Here is a 19,069-nt window from a genome sequence, read left to right as displayed (position 1 = left end):
AGAAATGAAAGTGTGGTTTAATATTAGACTATCCATTAATATAATTTACTGCATTAAGACTTTAAATAGATTGAGGAAAACATTTGATAAAATTCAACCCTTGTTCAGATTTTAAAACAAGAACAAGAAACCAGTCAAACCCTCTACGCCTAAGTAGAGTACTAGGGACAGAGAGAGAGCCTTCTTAGCCTAATAATAGGAATTTAGTTCCTACAGTATGATAAAACAAGAAATAAGAAATAGAAAATTTGATAACCAAGTAACCATTCTATATGGTTGTCTATTAATAATATGAAAAGGAAGCCACAAGAAAATTATTGGAAATAAATTTTTATCAATGGAATATATAAAATGTGCATTAGTTACAAAACATTAGAAATCATAATTTTTTTAAAGACACCATTTAAAAGAATGATAGAAAATACAGAGATTAAATCTAACATAAAATGTCTAAGACCTAAACGGAAAAAGTATAATTTTTTTTCAAAAGACTTTAAAAAGGCCCAAGTTAATGGACAGCCACATTATGTTTATAAATAGACTTCATATTGTAAAGATACCAATTTTATTTACATAAAACCTGCAGAGTCAGAGAAAATCCTGTTCAAAATCCTAATATGCCTTTTCAAAAACTTTAGTAAGTTTTCTCTGCAAAATAGGTGACTGAGGAAAGGCTCAAGAAAAGGGAAAACAATTCTAAGGAAGAAAAATCGGGCATAAGCTATAATATTTTGGACAGAGTTACTGATGCAAACGGATATATTGGACCAGATGGACTGAAAAAGTCACCAACAATAGCACATATATGGCCACTTCAAATCCAGAAGAGATGACTTTGCCAATCAGTGGGCATAGAGTGGGTTAGTTGTGAAAGTTACAGTTCAACCTTTTTCCATAGGAAAAAGTAAATAGGTTCCTTACCTCACACCATTCAAAAACAGTGACTCCAGATAAAATAGCTACTAAAGTGTGAATAGGATCATTAAATTCTTAAGAAGAAAGTATAGAAGAATCTCTTTGTCTTTGAAGTAGGGAAGGATTTCTTAAATAAGTTATAAAAGGTGCTAGCAGTAAGAGAAAAAAGATATTTTTAACTACATTTAAGAACTTTTGTTTACTAAAGGACTACACAAGTAAATGAAGTATGACAGTTAAAATCCAAAATCTACTTACAAAATTAACTGACTAAAGATTACTATCCAGAATATTTAAGAAACTACAAATTAAGAAAATGAAAGCCTAATAGAAAAGTGGGTAAAAGATACAATTGGCATTTCACAGAGTAGGAAATACAAATGTTTCATAAACATGTGAGAAGCAACTTCAGCTAATTAGTGACCATAGAAATACCAGTTAAAAGCACCATGTGATACTATTATAAGCTTGCCAAATAGAAGACTGATGATAACAATTTGGTTAGTATGTAGGCTATGATTATGCGCTGATGGTAGCTGTATCTGTTGGCACAACCATTTAGGAAACATTTTGACACCATGTAGTAAAATGGAAGAGGATTCTCCTTTTATTCATCACCCAGCTCCACTCCTACCTGAGAGAGGAGTGGCTTTCAAACCACTTTGGTCATAATCCACACTGTCAAATAATATTTTACAAGGGGACCCAGCACTTCTTAGAACAAAACCAAAAAGCATCAACGAAGAATACTTATCCTTACTGCTTGTGTGTTACATTCTAAAACGTTCAGTTCTCTTTCACTTAAAGAAACTGTCAACAATTTGTAAACAGATTTAAGAACCACCTAATAGGATCTACCATTAAAAAACTTTTACACGTAGGTACAGGGAGACATGTGCAAAATTGCTGCTTTCAGCATTGTTCATCATAGCCAAAAACCCAAAGCAGTTCAAATCTCACCGATAGGTGAGTAAGTAATAAAATAATATTATAAGCAGTGAAAATGAGATCCTATTTATATCTAAAAATGTGAATGAATTCGAGAAATATGTTGAGTAGAGAAAGAAAGCCATAGAAATTTGTAAAAAAGATGATGAAATTAAAAAAAAAAATCTCAAAGATAATGTTTAGGAGAATAGTCACAGCTTATTACGTTCTGCCAGACCATTCTAAATTCTACAAACACACACATGCACACACACGCACATGTGCTTATTGAAAGTCACTGGCTTTGGGTCATTTTGGTTTCTCTGGGACAAAAAGGTGTGATGCTATAATGTATATTTAAACTTGTGGCAACGTTCTCATTATATTATGCAGAACACAAATTATGATGGGAAATAATTGTGCGTTCATTTTCTTTTGGAATACACACATGTATGTACACGTATTTGACATTTATCTCTGTTTGTATACACTTATTTATTAACTATGTGTTTTTATAGAGCTATTTTAGGGTCTCCTATTACCATAAAAAGCATGTGAGCCTTAGGAGCTCAGGTAAATTATTATGACTTCGAAGTGAACAGTCAAAATGTGGCTGAAGTTTTAAAACTGTCTGTGGTCATTGCCAAGAGATCTTTCAGGCAGGAGCATTTGCCAGGCTATCTCAGGAACATTCTGCAAGCACCCAGAGAAGTTTTTTTTGGCACTGCATAACTGAAAGTACTTGGTACAGTTCAACTTATTTGCCAGTTGACTAAATAGAAAACCAGGTCAAGAATAAGGTAAACATCGCATAATGTATATAAACTCATCAAATCACTTAAGTTGCACACTTGAAACTAATGTAACTTTGTGTGTGAACTATACTAAAAATAAAAAATTAAAATGAGAGGATTAAAAAATTAATGTCCTATAGCTATCTTCATGTACAGCTCATAACTTTTCATTCTAGCTTTGTGTTTAGAATGGAAGTAACCAAGAGGCAATTGTGTCTAGAAAAATGTGGTTCTCTAACTGTTCATCTTTTCTGTTTTCTGCTACTTTTGCTTCTCAACATTTAGAACGAAAGAAAATTCCCAATTACTGTTTGAACTGGGATATTACTTTCAGACTAAATACCTATTTCTATGCTGTCTGTTGGTATTTTTCCAGCCAAAATTCCTCTAGTAGTTATAATGTCAGAATAAGATATGTTTTAAATGAGATTGGCTTTTAAATGAAAATCAATAGTGCATTTTCCATAAAACAAAATAACTTTAAGAACTACTTCAGACCTTATTCCTTAAATATAAACATTATTTTTATAGGTCTTAGGAAGTAATTTTGACTTTTTATTGCCCAGTGGAATACTAAAAGGGTGTGGCATTTATGTCTGGTAATAGGTTGTCTATTAAGGGTTCTCATTGAAATGCATCCAGTCATTAAAGTAGAAAATTTACACTGGAAAATTTTGTACTTTAATAAGTTTAATAGGTAAGCTACATGAAATGTATTTTTTTTTTATTTATTGTAGTTTCCTCTTACTCATTTCCCTGAAGCAAGAAATACAGTTTTGATTTCTGAATAGTTATCCTTTTCTCTACCACAATCCAGTCTTCCCTGTCTCCCTTACCTATACACACATGGCTACCCATGTGTGTGTCTGCGCACACATGTATACATGCTTGTCTTTGAAACCACACTTGTCTTCTACTTTAATGCTCCCTTTTCTGACCTTTTTTGTGTTGATTTTTATAGCAGCCATTGTCTTAGAGTTGGTGCTGAGCACACACTCCCGTATGTCTGAAGCTGCGTGGTAGAAAGCACATACCCTATAGGCAGCCTTCCTGTCCTGGCTCTTCCTACATTCATTATAATGAGCAACTCTTGAACCATTCTATGCCAGATAGAGAATGCAGAATCCATTTTGAGGATCGGAGGGATTGCATGGGAAAGCATCTATTATGACTGCTGGCATTTCTTAGCTTAGTAGTGATAGTGTTCATGTATGTCATGAACGGTGAGGAGTAGGAGAATTTAGCTTGTTAGCCTGCCATCGTTTCATGGATGTTGGCCAAAAACACAAGACTGTGGAGTCCAAGGATTTAGTACAGCAATAGCACTAGCCAGAGTCAATGGTTGTATAGATTCCTGAGTCTATATTCCCATAGGGCAGTGTGAAGGTGGCCAGGTTTCATACCTATGTGCACAGTGGCTTGTATTACTGGAATGAAATCCTGAACTTAGGGAACCCAATCTTTTTTGAAGGGTAGTAAGATGTTTTGACCTTTGCCCCAGCTTTCCTACTGGTCACTGAACAAATCCATTTATTTAAGAGTGAGACCCTATCTCTGTCTTCCAAGACTGTTCATAATATAAGTATCTTTGGAAAGATCATTTGTAACAAAGGTTCTTCTTGTACCTTAGAGTGCTTGGTCTTGCACTCTCCTGCTTAAAAATCTCCAGTTATTTTCCAAGAAAATGCCACCTTCCTATCTTGGCTGGCACACCCTAAGTGATCAGGCTTCGACGTATCTCCTCACCTCCTCTTCTGTCATCACACTGGCCTTATATCTTTCTCTCAAACCCACCAACAGCCTTTGCATTTGTACTTGCCCCAGGTTGTCACCTAGTTAGCTGTTTAACATTGAAGATTCAGCATGAATCAAACAGTGAGTGAGGCCTTATCTGACCGCCTCACTATAATGTAACTTCCCAAGCATTCTATCACATCAATTTTTTTTTTCATGGTAGAGTATTTCTCAAACTCTTTTTATTTATTATCTATCTTTGCTTCTTGGTCCACCCTATCACACAGAATAAAAACTTGCTTTAGACCTATAGATACATCCATGCATATATTTGTCATATACAAATATGACACATACATGTCGAGTGCTTTTCAGAATACCACTTACTACTGAGTGGATGGATGAATTCGAATGGCCTGTACTCTAGGCTTTTTTTCCTCCTTTTTTCCCCATGTACTTTTCATCATTTTCGTCAACATTATTAAATTTTGCTATTTGATTTCTAATGAAGACCATGCACTTTCTCTAGGGTTAACACAAACAAAGATTATGACAGTAGAGAAATGAAAGTTCTCCCCCAAAATAACATAAGCCACCTACTTGTTAAAGTTTAGTTATATAGTTTTCTATTTAATACTATTAGTGATAAATGAACAGTTAGATAGTCAATTTGAATCCCTTGGTACTGAGAACACAGTCTTTATCAGAGGCTATAATATGTGCTATCCTGTTTGTTGGCACATAGAAAAGTCTTTGTCTACCTGTTAATTCATACTAATGCCAGGTGAGAGGGGTTTCTTGATCTGTACAAAACTTAGAAAGTAAGAAATTAAACCACATATCTATTCAGGGTCCTATAGTTCCCATATTGGTTTTGAGAAGAAGTTAGTGGTCTAGCTTTGAAATGCCAAATATTCCTCTAGTCCTCCTATGACACTTGTCTTCATGTGAGAGAAATTGTTAAGTGATGGACTATAACATGAAACAGTCATTGCAAAATTTCAACTCTTTTCTGCCATTTCTTTGACTACTTTTCTGGTACTTGGTAGTTTACCTGAAGAAGATGTATGGAAGGCTCTAATACATTTGCTAGACCCTCTTTTGGAAATATATATAAGGAAGCAGTTTTGATTTGTAAATTAAATGATTTTTATTTTTAGTTTCTGTCTCCCTTCTCTTAGTTGATTCCACTAAGATGCAGGTGCTTCAAACATACGTTGTATTTATAGATCCGTATTTAACAAGGGTTCCTGTGCTAATCTTTTAAAAGACCGTGTTACTAATATTAGACATAGCCATTATCTAAAAGATACTTAATCACAGTTCTACAGATTAATAATTTTTGTGGAATCGCTGATTTGAAAAATTGATCATTTTCCAAAATTTATTTGTAACAGCAAGCAAGAAAGGAGAACATCAAAAAAAGAGAGGCAGAGGAAAGGGAAAAACGTGCTCAAATAGCCAAAGAATTGGCAGAGAAAGAAAGACTTGAACGCCAACAAAAGAAAAAGCGCTTATTAGAAATGAAGACTGGTGAGTACTATCAGATTTGCTATTTGTACTGGTTATTAGCAATTTATTAAACTACTGTGAAAAAAGAAGGTGGGATCACCTATATGTACAGTTAAACTGTAGAACATTTCCCCCTTTAGTTTACTCACAAGTAGTGCTTTTATTCTAACTGGTCATTGGTTGTAGATGACACTGGTCCCCTGGTCTATTCTTGTAGTCCCAGTATTTTCACACTGTTATGGAATTGTTATAGAACAACTTACAGAAAACTGGGAAATTCTACTGGACAAGTAACTTGTTTTTTTTTAACAAAATACTCTAAGGGAGGGAAAAAGTGATGGAGGGACATGTATTGATTAAAAGAGTCTTTAAAAAAATAAATAAATAAATAAAAGAGTCTTAAGAGACTTACCAACCAATTGCAATAAATGGAACCTACATATATTTCTAATCTGAACGAGTATGGACAAAGGCAGTCTGAAAAATTTGAATACTTTTTTTTTTCTGTAGACATGACATTGTTGTCGTGAATATGTTATAAAGTATCTTTTAGAGACTTATCCTGAAATTTTACAAACAAAATTATGTCTGAGATTTCAATCAAAATAGTCTAGCATGACTAGGGAAATAGGCGGGTGTGCAGATGAAACAAGATTAGCTATAAATAAGAATTGCTGAGCTTGTGTGGTGGGTGCTTGAAGGGAAGGGTGTGTTCACTATACTGTTTTCTCTACTTCTATATATTTTGAAATTTAATGAAAAGCTCTTGGAAAAAAATATAAAAATTACAGTTTTACAAAGGTATGTATATATATATTTCAAAACTAGAAGATACCACTAACTTAGAAGCAAAAGAATTAAGCAAATTATAGTTACATTTCATTCCCTCAAAATTCTGCCTCTTCCACCTCTAAGCCACTAAGGATTGCAGAAGGTTTTAATTAAAATCCATCATCTTCACTGCTAAATTACCATAGTTTACAACTCAGGGCTGCAAATTCACCTAAAGTTTCCCCAGGGGTAGACAGAGATGCCTTTTTTGCCTTTTTTACTTTTACTTTTACAGACATATTTTATCTTTAATAAAGCAAACTGAGTACCTTAATGTATCACACATGTTTCTTCCAGGAGGGAAAAAAAAAATCATCTAAGCACAGTTTCTTGTTTAAAAGAGTACACTTGAAATTCATGAAGTGTTCTCAAAAATATCTTAAAGTATTAACTAAAATGGAGAACAGAAGGGTTTAACATTGATTTTAATGTTTCTGGAATCATTTTAAGATAATTGACTACTGCCTAATTTATCAGACATTCTTATATTTGAACACTGATTCATTTAGTATTGGCCAAAGTGTCATCTGGTTGAGCTGACAGCAAGAACAAGGGCTATATTTTTTGTGCGATTTGCCCAGACCCTCTGGTCTGTCATATAGAGCCTCTCTGCAATTCTCTGTTCTATCAACCTGGAAAGTTAAGACCTGATAGGAAACAAAAATTTTTAACGAAATATTAAATCCAATGTCATCTCAATAATATTTTCATTTACATTTTCCTTCTCTTGAATTTTATTTTTAAGAATAACCAAGTTCATTCTCTTTTTCCCATTTAAAAATAATACTGTTGTGTTACAGGAAACACCTAAAAAGTAGTTGATCAAAAGACCATTACCCATAATCCTCCTATCCAAAAACTCCCTTTTACTATTTTGGCACATCCTTCTTTCAGTTTTAAAATTTTCTACCTTTCAATAATAGCTGTATGATAGTAGTGAATATGCTGTTTGGCATCTCACTGAACTTTCTGAATGTTTCCTGTTACTTTTGTGATTCTTAATTTGTAATTTGCAATACCTGTGTCATTGCATTCACTGGATATATCATATTGAATATAATTTTCATTAGTCATAATGAGGTCACAGAACACAGCTATTGCCATCTTTTCAATGTGATACATTTATGCATAAATGGTTGACAAATATTTGTGATTCTTAGGATATGGATTAGAAAAGGATAGTTTAAGACTTTTTGATGCATGTTGCCAAACTGATTTCCAAAGGCATTATTCTAATTTCACCAACTTTTCGTATTAGTTTATGAACATGCTTTGGTTGAATATTCTCATTTTTAAAGCTTTTTGTTAATTTAATAAAATAGAATGTTTTTTTTATCTTAGTTTACCTTTCTGTGAGTACTAATGAAGTTGGGCATTTTTTTTTAAGTATTTATTAGTCCATTTGTATTTCATTCTTTGTGAATTGTGTTCTTAGTCTTTTTCTTATTGATTTATACACATTAGCTCATTGAGCATCAATATTTACCTTTTAAATATATTTTCTCACTTTGACTATCTATTTTTATATCCTTATATATAAAAATGTTTTATAATTTTTGCTTTTGTGATTTTTTCATCTTTAAATTTAGAAAGTTATCTTTACAGCAGCTTTGTATCATTTCAGTTTTTTTTCTAGCTTCAGTTATTCATAATACTATTCGCTCTACTTAATGGTAATTCTTAATCATTCATATACTAGGGTCCATTTCTGAAATTTACCAAAACTGTTCCAATACTTACCCACCAGTTATGGTTAATAATTGGTATTTGTATTGGTTTCACATAGGTAATTTTGTGTTGAGAACATTAGTTCTCTTTTCCTCCAATATAGTTAACATACAGTGTAATATTAGTTTCAGGTATACAATATAGTGATTCAACAGTTCTATGCAACACCCACCACTCATCACAAAACGTGCACTCCTTAATCCCCATCACCCATGCCCTCACCCTCCTCCTCTCTGGCAGCCCATCAGTTTGTTTTCTATAGTTAGGAGTCTGTCTCTTGTTTTGCCTCTCGTTCTCTGTCTCTTTGCTCGCTTTTGTTGTTATTTCTTAAATTCACATGTAAGTGAAATTATTAGATATTCTCTTTCTCTGACAAATTTAACTTAGCATTACCCTGTCTAGCTCCATCCGTGTCATTGCCTATGGCAAGATTTTATGGCTGAGTAATATTCCATTATATATATATATATATATATATATATACCCCCTCTTGTTTATCCCTTCATCAATCGATAGACCCTTGGGAAACTTCCATAGTTTAGCTATGGAAATACGCTGCAATAAACACAGGGGTGTATGTATCCCTTTGAATTAGTGCTTTTGTATTTTTTGAATAATTACCAAACAGTGCAATTACTGATCAGATCATAAGGTAGTTCTATTTTTAACTTTTTGTGGATGCTCATACTGTTTTCTACAGAGGGTGTGACAGTTTGTGTTCCCAAGAGGACTGTACTTTCCTATCCTTCATCGTTATAGTCAGTATGAATTTTTTAAATAATGGTTTCTCTGCATCTTTTGTGAATCCTCGAGCTTGTCTTATTTGACCTATTGAATTATCTTATAAAACTTTTATACTGTATCTTCCCAAGCATGATCTGGGTCTCAAATAAGTGTAGGGTTCTCACTTGATAGACGTTCCCCCCAAAACCTTAAGATCCTGAGGTCCCTATATGCCCAATATTTTGACATTTTGCAGGAGAGTGTTCTTCAAAAGATAGTCTGGGTAACATTAATTTATATAGATGATATTAAATAAATACTTTAACACAATATATCTTTAGATATTCTATATTATGTGTGAATATTTTAATAGATTTACTCAGAAACTTATTTGATAGGAAAGAGAACTATCACGTAGGAAGCTACTTTTAAAAACATTTGGAATTTTTGGAAATCAGCTTTGAATTTTTTTTTCTTCTATAGCCTATGGATTTTTAAAAATCTAAGGATATATCCCAAATTTCAGAGCACCTAAACATATAATATCCTCACCAAAGGGAAACATCTCTTCTAAAACCCTAATAAATGATGACTTCCCAAATAGTTTTTAGTTTTCCTTTGAACATAAGATTGCTAATATAGAAGAACAGTGTCGTCAGTCTCTTACTATAGCTAAGTTAGTCATATACGTATTAAATGTATTATTATTTGTTGATAACTTTTTTACATTTAAAAATAGTACACATATGCAATCATCTTTTCCTTTCCATGTTAAATACAGAATATGCTTTTTGTCAAATCATGATTTTCATAACGTTTGGAGGCTTTATGAAATAGAAGTCAATAAAGTAGTATGTCTAATTAATGCTTAATTATGAAAATATTCTTATGCAAAATATCAGGTTTTGATACTCTTAACAGACACACTGGATTTCATGCATTTCCTATACTTGACAAATGCTATCTTTAGTTAAAATATTGTATCACTATGGAAAGTATAAGTGCTATGGTTTTCCACTTCATTAGTATAGAGAAGAAATTTAATAGGTCACTTTTGTTTTATTTAACAAGAAATAGTTTTTGTATTTAAATGCTGTGATTACACTGATAGATAAGAATAAATACAGTCCCTGATGGAATGAAGTTTGTAATTCTAATGGGTCAACCAGAAAACCACATGTAAAAGATAATTTCAGATTGTAAACAGTTATCTAAACTAAAACAAGGTGGGACCACAAGACAGAGATGCTGGCGTGGAGGGTGGTGGTGACAAAATTTGGTCTTCAAGAACTAAGAGTACTACTAATTTATTTAAGAATACATACTAATTTAAAATATTGGTTCTAAAACTCCTTAGAAATTGATAGGAAAAATAACCAGGTTCATGTTCCTATCTTATACTATATACGCTAATAAGGTTTATTTTTTAATACTGTGAGCTAAACCTCTGTCTTATTTTTCCTTGTGGATGTTCTATTTTAGTACAGAATGTCGTACTGCTTCAATCTTTGTGGAAGTTGTCAGCCTAGCTTTCCTAATCTTCAAAAAAAAATGTAGAAGGGTGAACCGTTGAATTTACATTAGTGCTTTGTCACCTCTCTATACCAGGATCTTTTTGTTTTATCTTATTTTTGTATGTAGGGCACGCAGCCCTGAATGATAGAGAGAGAGAAAAATGTTCACATAAACCCACAGGGAGCTTCCTTCCATATATTTTCATGACTTGAGTATTTTCACCATGCAAATAAGAACTGTGTTTTTTCACAGATGTACAAATTCTTGTATCACCACCTGAGGTAGTAGAGTAAATTAAATCCCTGCTCTTTCTTATCCACCATAAATCATTACTTGCCCTTGGCGAAAGAGCAGGTAACGATTTTCGAGTCTACTATTTATTATTGCTATCATTTCAGGATGTGACTTTTGTTAATAGAATGAAAATAAAAATAGACTAGTGGGCTAAATTTCCCTAAGAAGAAAAACGAAGCATTGAAAATCCTTTTGCACAGCAAAACTAAGAAAGCACAAAATCTCGTATTGTCATATTATAGCTTTAAGAGGTCATTTTTCTCATTTTTGTTTTCTTTAAAAATGATGAGCCTGGAGGTTTCTTAAGTATTCACACATCCAGTTTTGGTTATTTCTGTTGAATGATTTGTTATTACATTAAACAAGCAAAGATATTAACTACATTTTCGTGATGTCTTTTTTTTTAATTGGTATGTGAATTTTGAATACATGTTCAGAGGTTGGTATTTACATTTGAGTTATTTTAATTGAGAAGATACCCAAAGTATTAAACATGTGACAGAGAAACTAGCATTTATTTGTTTGAAGTGCACAGCTATCCTTATGTGTAATCATTTCTAGTAAGACAAATAGTAATAGCAATTTTATGTGATTATGTGCAAGTTTTTCGAGACTGCATTTCTGTTTCTTAATCATGGAGACAAAGAGGGCATTTGATAATAGAATTCAAATATTATGCTTTAAGACTTCCTGAGTATGTAAGTTGATTCACATAATTTTTAAATAGCACATCAGAATGGCCTTGAAATGGACCCAGTGTTGTATAATTATGTTTTGTGGGGGAAGTAAATAAGAGCTTATTTAATGGAGCAATAAAAACTATATGAGCAGCTCCTATATTTCAGTCTTTAGGTTACAATTTGTTTATTATTTATTAGACTTAAATGTCTCATTTGGTACAACTTCAGTCTATTAAATAAAGAGATAATTAGCTTTTAGAAATCTGTTGTTTACCCACATGGCCAAAACAGCTCCTTTGTTTTCCATTCTGCAATTTAGAATAACTAAGCAATTAGGCCTCCATTTTAGAGGAAATGCATATTACATAAATACTACTTGGGAATGTCTCTGCCAATCTCAACAGATAGGCAATTAATGTGTGTATTTGCTTTCATAAAGGCTTTGACAATTACCCTGTCCTCTGCAGATATCATAAAACTTAGATTATTTTCCATAATGGTGTATATTCTAGTTTTGTTCAATGGTGCTTTCAGCTTTCTAGCATTTTTGGAAATTGATCCATAGAAATAGGCCAATGGTTTTAATCATTTTCTCTATTTAGAAGACTAGAACAAATAAGACTGTACTCACTCTGATATATTCTTTTCTTACCTTTATCTTTTATTGGATAGTAATAGTAGCAACACCCACTTCTGCCACCAATTATTGATCACATGTTATTTACCAGGTACTGTATGTCCATTATTGTGTGTAATGCTTACAGAAAACTTATGAAACTATTTTTATCAACATTGCTTAATGTCTTTGTATGTGGTCACAGATTTAGCAAGCACTGAAGCCAAGTTTTCTGACCAGAGGGCATATTTTTCAACTATTGTGCTATTATGCCTTTACCACTGATGATCTAACCATAGTGCAGAACAAAAGGGACCAAAATAAAATTTAGTGATTAATAACTAGCACTAGACCCTATACCTATATATGGAGGTTGAGAATTATCTTCTCTGGAAACCTTGAGTGTGAGGGACAACTGTCTTTGGCATCATAGTCAATGGTTTTAAACTATAGATACCCTCTTCCTTTGTGTTGGAAGGTTTGAGGAGGATTGTCAAATTAGTAAGGCTTTTCTAGTCTGGTTCAGATTACACTTTATTTCTTCTGATTGATGGGCACCTGGGTGGCTCAGTGGGTTAAGCCGCTGCCTTCGGCTCAGGTCATGATCTCAGGGCCCTGGGATCGAGTCCCGCATCGGGCTCCCTGCTCAGCAGGGAGCCTGCTTCCTCCTTCTCTCTGCCTGCCTCTCTGCCTACTTGTGATCTCTCTCTGTCAAATAAATAAATAAAATCTTTAAAAAAAAAATAATTCTTCTGATTGTTCAAGCATTGGTTTATCCCAGTGCCCAGAACCCTGAAGACACCATCAGCACCATTCTTCTGCTCTAGAAAATGTTTTTGTTTTGTTTATGTTTTTTAATTAACATATAATGTATTTGTTTCAGGGGTACAGGTCTGTGATTCATCAGACTTACACAAGTCACAGCTCTCACCATAGCACATACACTCCCTAATGTCCATCACCCCACCCCCCTTCCCCTCACCCCCCTCCCCTCAGCAACCCTCAGTTTGTTTCCTGAGATTGAGTCTCTTATGTTTTGTCTCCCTCTTTTATTTCATCTTGTTTTATTTTTCCCTCCCTTCCCCTATGATCTTCTGTCTTGTTTCTCAGATTCCTCATATCAGTGAGATCATATGATAATTATCTTTCTCTGATGGACTTATTTTGCTCAGCATAATACTCTCTAGTTCCATCCATGTTGTTGCAAATGGCAAGATTTCAGGGGTTTTGATGGCTGCATAGTATTCCATTGCATATATACCACGACTTTATCCACAGAAAATGGTTTTTCAATGGTCTGAATAGCTCAGGGCCCAATTGAGTAGCCAAAGCTCAACAGTTCTGAAGCAGTGGTGTGGAAACGTCTGTATTACTGTCATTACGTGACCCAAGTTAGAAGAGAAAGAACCAGCAAATTCTGTTGTGTAGTCGTTTTTGGAAGGGGCACAAATACCTTGGTGTGCTTTATTCAAGAACAAATACCCTTAGACACCCTTGCCCCTGCCACCAGCTCTACCATTTAACAATTTATTTGCCAATGATATTAGGAGACTTATGCTCTATGAATAGTATCAAGGAGTCTCCAGTGGGAAATTTTTCCAAGAGTGTTCCTAATAGTTACTCAGTTTTCATTTGTGTGCAGGAATCTCTTTCACTGGAATAACAGTTTCAATGGGGAAAACTACTTCAGAGTCTAACCTTTGCACTAATACACGTCTTCTCTGTATAGCTGTGCAAGGCCCATTCACCATCCTCTGTCTCTTTACAAAAACCCTCTGAAAAGAACAATAAGGAGAAGAGGCTCTCAGACTTCTTTAGCACAACATACCTTGAAATTTTGATTTTTTTTTTTTTTTGGTAACTTTCTTGAGTTGTGTTACTCTTTTTGAAAAATCCTCATGGTACATCCTCATACTAATTGACTTACTTACAGTATTTAAGAAACATTCTGAAAATGGTTTTCATCACCCTTCTGAGTATTCTCTCGTATTAGCTACATGCCAACTAGAAAATGACTCCAATTTGTTGTTGTCATTGTTTAAATTTGTTTTGTAATGCAAGATTAAATGTCAATTGTAAACTTGTTGGAGGGCAAAATAATTTCAGTCTTTATGGTGTCACATGGGTTACTTCTAAGAATTTTACCAAAGAAAACTTTGTATCAATGTCACTTGTGACAGATTCACCCTGCTCATATTCAAGGGCAGAAATCCTACCTATCCATTGTTTTAATCTTAGTACCATGTGGAGAACATTTTAACTTTGACAACATAGGCTGCAATCACAGTGCATCTTTTGTGTGTGTGACATTGACTACTCCTTAGGTAACTGTTCCTCCCAACCCTTACTGAGAGGGTATATACTTTCCAAACTAGTGAACTGTTGTCGTGATGAGCTCCCGCGTGTCGCATTGCGAGTTCTCAGTAGAATTAGTATTTGTATTTGAAATTATTTTTAATTTCAGAGGTAGACTGTGAGTATTGTCTTACTTTCAGACATAACCACAGATCTCTTGGTTTTTTGAGAAACTTGTCCCACTTATACTGCTTAAGGTATACTCTCTACACATCAGGTAAATGTCTGTTTCTAGGAGTTACCCTGATAGACACAGCCCTCCTGAGAGAGCGACTTTTGAACTTGATTGGCGCCTGCATAGTGTCCAGTCCAGTGCTTCAAAAAAAGAAAAAAAGATTTTATCACAGTTGCAGAAGAGGTGAAATATATGCTCCCCACCCCTTAAATCCTGTTACTTATTGGCACCAGTCAAAAAGCTAGTAACAACCAATCAGACAAAAAGGTAAAGGAAACTGGATTGCTTAGGTTTTAAGGCAGTTAAATGTACTCTGTGTCTCCAACCCCTTTGCAATCCAAAAATGCAAATTTGCTTCGAAAACCAGAAGTTTTTAAGTAACTTCAGTGTCCAAGCTCATTTGATGCCAGACCTGGCCTGAACTGACAGGAGGCCCCATCGAAACAGAAATAATAATGAGTTTAATTAGAGGATGCTGCCCTAGGTTATTCTGGATGTGGTGTTTTTTCACACTGTAGACACCTTTTTGACCTTCATACAATCTGCGGAACAGATTCTAAAACATCTCACTGTAGAGTTTGTGGATATGTACTTCTCAGTGACTGCTCTCTGACTCTGTTGAACTGCTTATACTATTCACTCTTTCCCTCAGGCACACTCGTTCCTACTTCTCTGTGCTTATTTCTAGTGTCCTCTTTGCCGTAAATACCTTTCCTCTAATGCTTAACTGAATCTAACAAAATAGTGTTTGTTTTAAATCCAATGTTCTCTAAAATGTCTTCTCTGAATATTCATCCTTGATGACAGTCTCTTTTTTGTAAACCATTAGAGTCTTGCTACATACCTTAATGTATGGAATATTTGGCTAAACTCATTTTATTTGCTTTAGTATTATGCTGTTAATCAGTGGTACATTTTTCAAGAACTTGGCCTTCAGCATTCTTTATCTCATAGGTCCTAGCATGTGGTGTGCACGTAGTAAATAATAAAAATGTCAAAGAGTTGGTAAAAATATAACCAGTCAAATGACATCTCTTCTGTTTTGTGTTCAGCTTAGCTTGTTGTTATTTATGTGTAAAGTAAAAATATAGATCAAACTATAGAACCTTGAGCCAAATTAGCCAGCTCCTGTTTTTATAAATAAAGTTTTATTGGAAGATAGCCTCACTTGTTCCTTCACATATTGTCTGTGACAGCCTTGGTGCCACAGGCGCAAAGTTGAGCAACTAGGATACAGACCGTAGGTCCCACAAATTCTAAAATATTTGCTATCTTGTGCTTTACAGAAAAAGTTTACTAACTCCTGATATTGATTGATAATCTATAGAGACTATTCTCTGACTTTTATGCCAGAATGTAAAAAAAAAACAAAAAACAACCTATTCCATCAACTTTTCTCTTGTCTCCCTGGAACCAAAAGTATGCATTTGCAAAATTACCAGTGTGTGTTAGAAAATAAGGATCTTGGGACACCTGAGTAGCTAGGTCAATTTAAGCATCTGCCTTTGTCTCAGGTCATGATCCTGGAGTCCCTGGATTGAGCCCCACATTGGGCTCCCTGCTCAGCAGGGAGTCTGCCCCCGCTGCCCCTCACCCCACTTGTACTCATTCATACTCTCTCAAATAAATAAAATCTTAAAAAAAAAATTGAGTATCTTGTAGTTAAAAAATAATGTTAATTGTTAGGGAAAACTAAATCTTTCAGCACAGTAAAAGAATCATGTGATTTTTAGATTCTATTAATTTAAAATGAAAAGTTGTACAGTTGAACTTTTGAAATGCTAGCAAGCATCTGGACTGCCAATTGTTCCAGTCACCAGTCCAGCACAACTATTGTGCTCTTATCCTTTTATCCCAGCTTATCGTCCCCAGTATTGCTGTACTATTGTTTGTATATCTTTTGAGATGAAAATATCAATGTGTCAAAAGGTCGTAGGGGAAGCCAGGTTTTTTATTTCTTTATTAATAGGCTGTCTCTTCTCTCTTCCTATTTTTGGTCATTTTGACATTAAATTCTTAAGGTTGAAGGAAATCCATTCAGTGTTGGTGAACTTGGTCATGAAGGTTGCTACCTCTAAAGTGATTATCTTGCCATTTTAAAAAAGGAACTCAGTAGTATTTGGCTTTTGATGATGGATAAATAAACTCTAGGGCAGATGGGGAAAATTAAGCAGAGAAATTGAATATTTATGTGTTACTTGAAAATGGTATAAATAAGCATTAGTGCTTAGATGAAATTAGACATTATTTTGTAATAGAATTTTAAAATATTGTTTCCTGGATAGCTTCCTTCCTCAGATATCCAATGTTCTTCAAGAAAATTAGAAGCAGCATAATATTAACAGAGTTAACATTGAGGGCAGTCTTAACACAAGCTTGGATGCCCCAAGGCAGGAAAAATTTGACAGACTAGTGTAATAACAGAAAACAGATGACTGACTGTTTCTGAAATGAGCAATTCTTGGGAGACCATTGCCTGGGTAGAATGAACTGTCTCTTAGAACTTCCACTGGTAATTATCATTAATGGTTAAAAGTGACAGTAATTTCAGTACAGCACAATCCTTTGAAGGCTTACTTTTAAACTTTTCGTTCTACCCATGCAATAACTCTTCTGAATCCGAAATATATATATATATATATTTTTTTTTTTTTTAATTTATTTTTTTGGTCAAATTATTGTTGAGTTAGAGGCTCCATCAGGAACTTTCAGGTGTTGTGTGAAGATTCAGGCCTGTAGAAGCTGGATAGTCTCTCTCCAAAGTCATCCTGACTTTGATGCTCTGACTTGCCTGTAGTTTTAATATGCTAAACATGTGACAATTCCTTTTTTTCATGGCAAAGTAGCCCTCAAATGTCATAAAGTCAAGAAGATGGGCGAACAAAAGGGACTATCTTAATTCAGAAGCTAAAAATTAAGAGAAAGGCTGTCTTTTTATTGTAATTCAGGTATATTTTAGAAGCATTGACTCTGCTAGTGCTGAATTGCAATTATGATCTCTTGTTTCCAGTGTCTTGATGCTAATTAGATCGTATTATGTGAATAGAAGAGGTCTTTTTGTTTTGTTTTTGTTTTTGTTTTCCTTCGCGTTCATTTACTTTAATGTTTGTTATGGAACAATGTTGATCTTTCAAAAAAATGTAGTGCTTTTTGGTAGAGGCACTTGGTATTATTTCTTGAACGCATGGAGAATTTTTATTAAATAAATATTAAGTTAGCCAATAAATAAATAAATCTAAATATTTTAATAGATTATCCCACCATTTTGCTGTGCATCTGTTGATTATTATGATTTTAGCTTTGGTAGAGGAAAATATCATTTGCGGTAATTAGAAATACCGTTCATTCTTGCAAAAAAACCCTATTGCTGCTCACTTTCCCCACAGACTGCAACCTTTTTAGGGACATTATCCATGGGATTCTCATGGCCTGAGGAAACATGGCATTTGGGTTATACTGTGTTCTGATCGATTCCTGCATTTTGACACTCGTAAGACACACAGCATTGAGATCTGCGTGGTATCTGTTGAGAGTGAATGTAAAATGTCTTAATGTTCTCTTTGGAGGCATAATGGAGAGTTTAAAAACTGTTCCTTCCCTACTTGGAAACTTAAGAGACCTCAAATGATACTGAGCTTTGTTCAGAACTGTTCAGAACTGCTTTACTCATAGTGTGGGAAAGCTTGGGAAGGAGTACTGTTTTTCAAATCTTTCCACTCCCCCATGAGAAAAGTCCCATTTTATGTTTGGCACTGTCTTATTTCTAAAGCATCGCACTTGGGAGATAATAGAAGCGGAATACTAACGGAGTTGCCATTCATCAGCTCTAAACAGGGAAAGGCAAGAAAGGAGAAATATCTCCAGCAGTGCTTAGCAATGTTAGAATGTTAGGAACCCTTAGAGATATAAAAATTTCCATCCGAGTATTACGGCTTTGCTAGGGAGCCCTGCTCCCATTTGAGTGCAGTTACTATCGAAAACAGAAATAAAACATCTTAAGAATTTGGTGTGTCCCTCCTAGAAACTCATCAGAGGCCTCTATGGAATAAAGTTTTAGCTTAATTCATTAATTAGATGATGTTCATCTTTTGTAAAATACGAGAAAAGAGGAAAGTGATTTAAACACTTACTATAGTTACTTTACGTGATATTTCAGTTAATGTTCTAATTTGGCTGTAAAAGATTTGCTTCTTTCAACATTTATTTCTCAATTAATCTTACAAAAATAAAACTCTTGTATATAAAATTAGCCATATTTTTAAAAAAGAGC

General features: G+C 34.2%; 1 protein-coding gene across 1 annotated transcript in view; it reads left to right on the top strand.

Annotated features, from left to right (window-relative positions):
• DIAPH3 (diaphanous related formin 3) overlaps positions 1 to 19,069 on the top strand; it is a 497,180-nt gene that overhangs the window by 330,608 nt on the left and 147,503 nt on the right. The window contains exon 25 of the mRNA XM_082700281.1: positions 5,768 to 5,903. Within this exon, the coding sequence (XP_082556407.1) occupies positions 5,768 to 5,903 (136 nt within the window). The remainder of the gene's footprint in view (positions 1 to 5,767; positions 5,904 to 19,069) is intronic.

This window comes from Mustela nivalis, assembly GCF_964662115.1.
Source record: "Mustela nivalis genome assembly, chromosome: 15".
Classification (NCBI taxonomy): Eukaryota; Metazoa; Chordata; class Mammalia; order Carnivora; family Mustelidae; genus Mustela; species Mustela nivalis.
The sequence above is the reverse complement of the archived record's forward strand: the minus strand, read 5'-3'. Positions and strand labels throughout refer to the sequence as shown.